This window comes from Catharus ustulatus, chromosome 1, assembly GCF_009819885.2.
Source record: "Catharus ustulatus isolate bCatUst1 chromosome 1, bCatUst1.pri.v2, whole genome shotgun sequence".
In the NCBI taxonomy this organism is placed as follows: Eukaryota; Metazoa; Chordata; class Aves; order Passeriformes; family Turdidae; genus Catharus; species Catharus ustulatus.
This window is the reverse complement of record NC_046221.1, coordinates 28,361,710-28,371,585: the sequence shown is the minus strand read 5'-3', so window position 1 is coordinate 28,371,585 and position 9,876 is coordinate 28,361,710. Positions and strand designations below refer to the sequence as shown.

The 9,876-nt window shown below is 35.2% G+C and overlaps 1 protein-coding gene across 4 annotated transcripts in view; it reads left to right on the top strand.

Moving 5' to 3' along the window:
* Positions 1 to 9,876, top strand: part of THSD7A (thrombospondin type 1 domain containing 7A) — a 286,252-nt gene that overhangs the window by 185,345 nt on the left and 91,031 nt on the right. For all 4 annotated transcript variants that reach the window (XR_004419770.1, XM_033076380.1, XM_033076383.1 and 1 more), the window contains one exon: positions 1,493 to 1,696. Coding sequence is in view for 3 of the 4 variants with exons in the window: in XM_033076380.1 (XP_032932271.1) it covers positions 1,493 to 1,696 (204 nt within the window). In the remaining variant the exon portion in view is untranslated. The remainder of the gene's footprint in view (positions 1 to 1,492; positions 1,697 to 9,876) is intronic.

Here is a 9,876-nt window from a genome sequence, read left to right as displayed (position 1 = left end):
ACAAAGCTGTTTTGTGGAACTCTGACCCAACCTTGATCAGTTCAAGAAGGAAAAAGCACTTCAATGTGCAAATTTATCGGATTAAGTCTCCTCTGACTACAACTGTCAAGTAGTCTGTTTTTATTGTTGCTGTTCATGACTGAAAGATTTGCTACATTTTCTGGGGTAAAGTTTAGGTTTGTGAGACTGATTTGGACATCTGTCTAATAGAAATACATTAGGATGTACTTTGTGCAAGCCTTTATTCCTGCACACATGAGCGGGGATCTTTTCTCAACTACCAATGTTTTCTTCTTATCTGGAAATTCTTACATTTTATTTTATAATTGCATTGACACTTTTGAGAGACTGATGTGAAAATTGTACAGGCACTCCCACTTTTAGCAGCATGTCTCTCTACATATTTCTAGGTCATTTGCATCCATCCTTTGTTGCTGTAGATATTAGAGTTATTTATTTTGAAATTATATCAGCTTTTTGTGTCAGGGCTTACCAAACCTTTTGCACATAATTTGGCCAAACTCTTCAATTTAGGGAAAAAACAGCAACTGCAACCAAAGATAAATGGAAATGCATTTTTAAAGTAAATACTATAATTGAATTAAGAGGCATATCTTCAAAGAGTCAGTTCTTGCAAACTGGTGTTTGAAAACTCTCTTGTTTAGTTTGTGCCCTGGTAGAAATGACAGTTATATCTCAGAGTTTAAAAAAATATCTGTATATTACTAACTGATACAAAACAAAAGAGACCGTGAAAAGATGTGAGAAGAGAAACTATTTCTTGAATCCATTCCATTTGATTAGGTGGTTCTGACTGTATTTATTCTGTTTTTTTCAATGGACCATCCTGAAAAGAGAGAGCAGTACATAAAGGCCCATCTATTTCTCCATTCAAAAATGAGTTTAGGTAGTCTTAAGGCAATTTTTAAATTCTCGCAAGGGAATATTTTGATGTTTGTTACTGAAAATGTATTCATAGGACTTGAGATTATTTCCATGTTTTACTTTTTCTCACAAGATTGTCTTTTTATTCTTCCATTTTATTTTGGAGGGTTGGAGGGAGAAGGGAGTGTTTATAAGCTGATTTCACTTGATAATCCATTCCTGTTGGAACATATCTGAGAAGAAAACAAACAACTTATTTGAGAAATGTAACCTAGTGATGTAGTCCAGATTTATGCAATGAGATGAATCTTGCAAGAGTGATGCTCAGGAAATGATCCTGTCTCCTTCCCAGAGCATGCACGAAAATGATAAACAGGGGTTTAAGGCAAAGCCTCCTGAGGAGGCTCAAAACATTGAAACTTGTAAAATTTTGTCTCTAGTCCTCCTTTAATGAGTTCTTCTACTCGATTATCTAAAATGCATTGTTCTGCTGAGTGTCTGTGGTATGCCTTACAGAGAAGAGAAACAGAACTCTTTACTCAGATGTAGACAGATAAAAAGGGCTTCACATTTCAGAGTTAAATTGTTATTTTCATGAACATTTCAGGCTTTAAACTAAGGAAACGTCGCATCACCAATGAACCTACAGGAGGAACAGGCAACTGCCCTCACCTGTTGGAAGCCATCCCTTGTGAAGAGCCCTCTTGCTATGACTGGAGAATCACAGGGCTGGAGGAGTGCATTCCTGACAATGAAAAGCCATGTGGCCCTGGTACCCAGGTTCCTGTTGTCGTCTGCATCAACAGCGATGGTAAGATGGATGATTTTTACTAGATCCACACCAACTAGAGTGAACATACTAAAATGTCATCTAAAAGGGCATCAGTTTTTGTTCTCAGCTCTCTTGATCCTTAAAACCAAGCTGTCTGGAATGGATATGAATACCCATTAATACTGCAGAGCAAGGGTAAGACCCCTAGTTGCTCTAGGACCAAGATCCTTCCCCTGCACTGTGTAGGTTTTCAAAGCTTCACGAGGTAATTTGCAGAAAATTAAATAGAAAACAGCTATTGTTTCCCACTAGATCAGATTCATGCCTGCAGTGGCTTGAATGAATTCCCTGATGTAATCCCACTAACAAATAGGCTCTTCTGAGCCCAGAAACAAATAGAATGTGAGCAAAGATGCACTGCAGTAAGTATAGCTGGAAGGAAAATAATAATGTGTTTATTAAAAAGGATGGTTTGATGTGTGTTATGGAGTTAGGTTGACAGTCCAAGCTGTCTTGCTTCTTCAAAAGGTCAAAAAAAATACCACCATTATTCAATTATCTTCTGTGAGACAAAACAGATCTTGCATGACATAGTCATGAAAGCCAATTTTGAAAGCTGCTTACAGAATACTTTAATCTCCTGAAGATTCATGAATTACTGTTGTAAGAGTAGTCCTTATTCATTAGTAATATTATAGTCTAGAGCTGCATATAAATTAAAATAATTGTATTGACTGCAGTGTGGTATGGTAAGCTTCTAAGTTCCAACAGAGGATTAAGTAAGAGGACACCTCTGATGAGTGTTACCAGCTGCACAAAATATTTTGAAATTAAATCAGTCAGAAGTAATAAGAACTGATTATAGAGATATTTAAATCTTGAGCTTTCATGCTGAAGACTTTTGGTTGTAATTGAGTTTTGGGGCTTAAATTGAAATGCTTAGAGTTAGAATGTGAGCTTTATTTTTCTGCATACACCTAGGAGAGCTAGCAACCATTTTTCAGCTCAGAAAGAGATTAGCTAGAATTGCATTTCAATCTACTATATTTCATATCCTTAACTCAAAAAATGTCCTTTTGAAATTTAATAATTTCTTGGGAACAACACTGAAGCTGTTCACAGAGGTTTTTTGTATACATTTTCAGATGAAAAATGTCCTTTTCCTCATAAATCAAGGTGTTTCCTAAATAGTTGTGAAGATACTTAAAAAAATCTGTAAAACAAAAAGCCTATTTTTTTTTCCTTTTCTAGATTATGATTACTTTAGCTTACCTTTATTTTGAGGAATGTGTTTTCTCGCACATCTAATTTCTTTCTAAATTGTAATATAATCATTTATATTGACTATAACTTATTGTATATTTGGAGCATGCAATTCAGCCATTAAACTTTGAGGTGTCTCATGTATATGATATTTTCTATTGAAATTCACAGGATTTGCTCTTGGCACTTCATGGGCTTTGGTTTTGGCCAAATTTGACTTTGAAAACTTGTGTTTAACTTTTTAAACAAATACTCCCAGTATTTGTTTTCTGTCTCTCTATCTTTCTGAATTATATGGCATTATATATTGCTGTAAATATATGGCCTATATATTGCCTAGATCGGTAGTCTGCCTCAGAAAGAATGAGAAGTCAGAGTTTGGCCTGTCAGTCTAAGATTAAAGAGTTGTGAGCATAGCTTCAAAGGAATGAGAAAACAAATTGCAATTGTGTGGTTTTTTGTAAAGATCTGATCACCCATTCATCCAATCACAAAAATATGTGTTCAGTTATGTTTGAGAGTGCAAAAGCAACAGAGAGTAATGAAATTAATTGCCCCGGCTCTTCTTTGAAATTCCTTATTTTAATAAACAGTCGTCTGTGTACTTCCCCAGTAATGCCAAGTGTCTGCTGCTTCGCTCTCTCCTGGGAAGGATTATCACAATGCAGTAGAAGCAAAGACCCACCAACAGCAATCTCCCCCTACAAGCTGACTCTCTCTGCTCAAGCATCTTACTGCTTTGCCTCCCACAGCACCAACCCACTAGAAACCCTGTAGACAACTCATAGATACTTTCTAAACACCACCACCTCTTTCCAGGTAGTTCCTGTCTAGTACTTTTGCCTCCTACCCTGGTGGTCAACAGAATATCCATGGTGTCCTTCACCAAGCCATTGTTGCAGGCTTCTAGATTCTGCTCTGGAAAATACAAGAGAGAAACACTTTGCAGTCGGGCAAGTTTGCTTTAAGCCCCACAGCTTCAGGCTAGTTCCAGTAAAATAAAGTTTGGAGAATTCTACTCTTCCATTGTCTAAACATTATGGTTCAAATTACTCATTATAAGAAATTTGTTATATTCAATGTTTTTTGAATACTTCTTGGAGGAGACTCCATTGATTGTCAGTTAAATACTATACCTTTATTAACAGGGTAAATAATTTGTGTAATAGTCATGTGTTGCTATATTTTTGACCTTAGTAGCACACAGGGAATTTAATTTCAGTTTTACAGGTTAAAGTAACCCTGAAAGAAAATAGTATGGAAAGTATTAACTATCGTATAAGGTTGCTATGTTACTCAAACTAAACTAATCTTCGTTTGACAATATTATCTTCAGTCTCTTCCAGAGTTCTTCTTCTAATTATTATTATTAGGAATTAAGCCAATCTTAAATCTTAAAGTGACTGGATAGGAAATGAAGGGACTTGAATGTACTCAAAAAAGAGCGTATTGTGCCCTTGGCTTCTGCTTTATAAAACAAAAAAGGCTGGTAGTGTGTATTTCAGACTAAGCACAGTACTCTAGAAGGATAAAGCTCTGTAATTTTAATGTAAAATAAACCCAACACTGATTAGTAGATTCTCATCCTGTGCACAGTAGGATCATTCTATATATCTTAAGCATGATTAATTGGGATAATATGTCCTGTGCTGGATGTTTGGCTTCACAATTAGCAGCAGTGTTTGTGAAGTTGTTTCATATATTTGGAATTAGCTTTTCTCTCCATTTTGGTTTGTAGATGAGTCATTACAGCCTTTGAGATAACAATAGGTTATCCTCCCATCTCATTGCTGGAGGTCTCTGATTGTCACTCTTTGCACAGTGGATGGCAGTAATCAGAATTTTCATTCAGGCTGAAAAAAGCATGACATTCAGTACCCCAGGTTGTCATTGCAGAGGCTATAATGAACTCTGATGTATTTTATTATATAAATTGGACTTCAGTTCTTTTACTTTGGAGAGAACATTTTTGGAATAAATATTCTTGGTAAATCTTCCAGGAGATTTTAGAATGGAGTTTTTTAGGTGAAAAAAACACCTCTTTGTTGTGGAAGCTCCCAGACTGGACACAAAGTGATCAGAATTCCTTCGTTGTATATATAATTTTAAGAATTAGACATCTGTTACTTGTATTCCATTCTACAGCTTAACTTTTGGTAATGATAGAATGACTTTTTAAAAATAAATTGTTATTCATCTTTTTGTTGTATAGGTAATAGATGCAAGTCATACACATAGATTGGCATACACACCTGTGTACATGCTATCTATTATTAAGTGTATTAACACAGTTCACACTCAGAAGAGTAATTTTAGAACAGATGAATTTGCTCTATTTCTCTGTACCTATGGCAATCTATGAAGAATACAGTTTCAAAAATCTCTGTGTTATTTAAAGTCCATTGTGGGAAAGCTATCTGCTTCTCCACTTTGTTAACAGACATATTACTGCTACTCTTATGTTAATAAGGAAAAAGAATTTCTGACATAAATATCTGCAATATTAACTGCTGATGAAATACTTTAAAATGTTTGTCCACTCATTTTTTTTGTTTTGTTTTGACTTTGGGCTGAAGGCTGTTGCTCAGGTACTGGCATTGGCTGTAGTGTACGTCTGGTCCTCACACAGTAATCTGAAATTACTTGCTCATTTTCTAAGAATTTGTAAATAATATATTGGTTTACAGCTTTATAGTATACTGGGCTTTGTACTGCTGCATGCGTTACTCCAGAAAAAACAGATCTCACTTTTGAAGCACAGGTTTCTTTTGGATCTTGAAGCTCTTGAGGCTCACTAATTGTTGGGTTATGGTAACTCTACAGGGGACAGACAGGAGTGGACTCATTGCCATCTTCTGTCTCACAGCTGAGAGTCACTTACCTTGAAAGAAGAAACCATGGCAACACCAAGGCCCTTTGTGTATATGTAAATTCATACAACTCTTTGAAGTAGCAAAATTGCTGCTGTAGTTGTGTAGGCAGAGTGTGCTGATGTAACTGAGCGCCACAACTTCCCTTCTGGCACCTGTGCAGAGGTGGGTGACACAGGTCTGGTTTTTCTCAGACTGAAGTGTAGATTCAAACCACCACTGGCATCAATATTTTCTGATGTAAATGGGAGGATTTTACCAGTTTTTCAACACTAGGGGCAAAGCAGTGATGTTGGTACTAATTAAAATACATAGAAGGTGAACTAGTCTGGTTCGTTTAGAAACTTTACAAAACAATTAGTTTAACTATTTTACCTGGAGCTGAAACACTATACTGACCAAAATGGAGCAGAGTGTATTTTCAGGTTACCTGTCCTTTATCTGTGTTTATTCTCAGCTAGTGAGACTAACAGAAGGCACCATACTTAACAATAAAACATTCTATGTTATATTTGCCTTATTGTTTTTCTCAAGGGTTAGAAATATTTATTTATTTCTGAAATATCTCTTCTTTTATTTTTGTTGAATTTTACTTTAAAGTAAATCTTATACAATTTCTTCATCTATTTTAAATTTTCTTCTATAGTTTCTGTTTAGTATCTCAACTTCCTTCCTTAATTTTTTGGTCATGGTTTTATATCATGTTACGATAAGCAGCTAATGAAATATGCAGAATAAATTTCAGGAAAAACTGAAGTTTGGCTGGTACAACAATTTTTCTTTAAAATATTTTGACTGATTTCAGAATTGTGTCTTTCTGTATATTTATAGTTTGAATCAAATGCTGAGGATTCTTCTGGTTGTCATTTATTTTCATGATGGGAAACAATAAGAAATTCAATGGACCTGAGCATATAGATGTGCCCACATGTAAAGAATCTACTTTTCTGGCATTTCTATTGTGCAGCTTTATGAATTGAATGAAGCAACCATCAGACTGGTTGGATGTTATGATGATTATTTAGAAAAGAAAATACCACTTTGTGTCACTTTATGACTTAGTTCTTTTTCAAGAACAAAGAGCCAGATTCAAATTCAAATTACATTGAGTTATTCAGTTATGCCTGTAAGAAAACCCAGATCAAAATCTGGTCAATGCTCAGCAGTCAATTAGCAAAAAACACAGTAGCTAATGACAGTTCCTTTAAGTTCATAGTGCCTTATGCTTACTGGAACTTGGTTATGTTGGTATTAGTCATCATTTCCCAATATTTGTTTCCTTGCTAATATCATAACAGCATTGTTTTAAAGTGTTCTTTGCTGCTGACAGCTTTTAGAATGACCATCTGAGGACACTTAAATCAAATGTAAGATGCATACCTTGTTCCTCACTGTAAACACATGGGTTATGAAACTTATACCCAAGTCCTTCCTTCCTTTCCTTTCATTTTTCTGCTAATGTAAGGAACTATTGAATACGTTTCTTGGATGCTTGGTTTATTTAAGAATTTCTTAGTGAGGGTAAAATATAGTGAATTTAAAGGACCTGAAAAGCGACACTCTCAGGCCGTTATGTTTCAGATCATTGGACTTTGAAGGCATTTATTTTTAACAAGATTTGTTTTATTTAATGTAACGGAATATAAGGAAAAACAAGAGCACAGTATACTGCTGAAACTATCTTATTGAAGTCTCAGAATAATATCAGTTTGATAATTAATAACTCTTCTGTTAATAAAAAGTCACGTTTAATTGATGACACCAATTCCTTTTTGTCTCTCATCTTGATCTTAGGAAAGTGTAATGTCACTACTGAGTTTCATAAAAGAATGGATGCTTTTAGCATTTATGTAACATGTAGAAATGTAATTATATGGAAAGAATTAAATATATAACTTTATTTGTGCATATCTTTAATAGTTTGCCTGTAATTTGATGTGATGATAGCAGTTAAAGGGATAAACAAAACAAACCAGCATTTCATCTGTATAGTCCAATAAACAATTAGCACTTACGACAGTGCAATAGACCCTTACTTCCAGTTTATCATATATTTTTAAGATGCACTTCGTATGGACAATGCCTAATGGGACATTAATGTCCATAAATAATATAATTAAGGTAAAAACAGGTGGGCCAACCTAATTGCCAAAATGTTTTTCTGGTGTCATAGATCAAAATGTGACGGTCTGGTCAGGCAAGTTTGGTTTATTTTGACCTGTTTACTTCTAAAATGCAATTCTGCACTTGTGTAAAATTTATTGGACTTCTAGGAGTAGAGGTTGCTGGAGTGGAAAGTGCAAATATTTTGAAAATGTGTCTGAGAGAGTGCAATGTTTCATATGATCCATATTCTTAGTAACTTTTGGTTTTGATGGCACAACCAGTAGGATATTGCAAGAATGGTATGTGACTAAATTAGAAAGGAGGGATTTTTATGCATATGTTTTGATTTATGCAGTATTCAGCAATGCAGGAACCCATTTCTTGTTAGGCTCCAAACTTCATCATGCTAAGAACACAGAGAGGGATAATTGTAGGTACACTTCATAACAACTGTGATTTTTTTTTATGAAGGTCAATTTAATGCTTCACAGTTTTTCCATTTATCACTTAAAATTATTCTATTATGAAACAAGGAAAAAAGGGGGATAAGGAGTTAAGGATGGATTATGAAACAGGATTTCTAGAACCATGTTGAACACCTTTGGTTTTGGATTTCTGCCGAAACTTGTTAACTCCCTAGAACATACCCAGAAAATCTTTGAAATATTTTTACAAAACAAATTTCGAAGAAATAATTTTACATCTAATTCTGTTATATATAAAAATAATGCTACATAGCTATACATTAAGTGCCACTCTCTCAGAAGATTATATGATGCAGCACTCATCATTAATCTCTATAATAAAATGTTCTAAGACAGTATATTCTCACTAGGTTTGATTGGAGTCAGTTTTCCATCTGAGAAAACGTTGCACAGGCCTATTTATATTTTACAACAACCTGCATACTTATGGTCCATTTTCTAAATAAATGTTATAAAATTTCAAAGCTGTGAAACCACTGTGTTGATAAATGATAAGGATAAAACCATCATCATGAGCTAGTCATGGTGAGACAGAATAAATTGGAATTTTACTCTCAGTACTTCCAGCCTAGAGCAGCTCATTGTCTGACCTTTCTCATAGACCATAATTTGTGTTGAGTACTGATTAATGAAAAATTGGTCTTATCTGCCAAAAAAATACTTGATTCACAAGACAACTGTTCTAGTGGCCACTTAGAGCCTTAAGATAGTCCATGTCATTTTGCAATTCTTGCAACTGTTGTGCACAGCACAAGCAAAATCTTCACTGAATACTTAAGAAACTTCAAACTGAAACATGCTCAGACACAACAATTACTCAGAATCAAGGCAAACAATTGATACCAGTTTCTCCAGTGTTCCCAGATTTCAGATTTTGGAGTGCAGGTAGTTTGTGACTCTACATAGCTGCAACTCCAGCAGAGGGAGAGAGAGGTTCCTAACTGGGACTTGGTGAAAAAGGGCAAGACAAGAGGAAGAAACTTGTTCTGGCCAAGCAATTAGGTTGAAATCTGGGAAAAGGTAGGATTTGGCTCTGGTTTTCTCCAGGGAAATTTCCTGAGACCGAGAAAAGAACTCAAAGTTATAGAAGACAAGCATTAGGAATGACTTTGGTGAGGGATTTAATCTGCTAAGGGTCAGCCCATGGGAGGATTTGACAAGCATCTGGAAAGAATTTGGCAGGGCTGGGTGAAAAGGACAGTGAGGTGTCAGAGTAGGATTAGGGTCTGGAGAAAATAAGGCTGGGTAAGAAGCCAGAGAATGAGGAAGAAAAGAAAATTTTTAACTCCTAGAGCTGGAATGCAATGAATTTTAGTCTGCTTCTGCTTTTGTCCCATAAGACCACCAGATAGAGCAGCAGTTTCCAGCATCAGTGCAATACCCATGACAGAAATATTATTTATGATTTGACTTTAAACTAGTTTGTCGGATCCTTATGTGAATGCATCAGAAAGAAGTACTTAATTATTTAATTGTGCCAACATGACATTTTCTC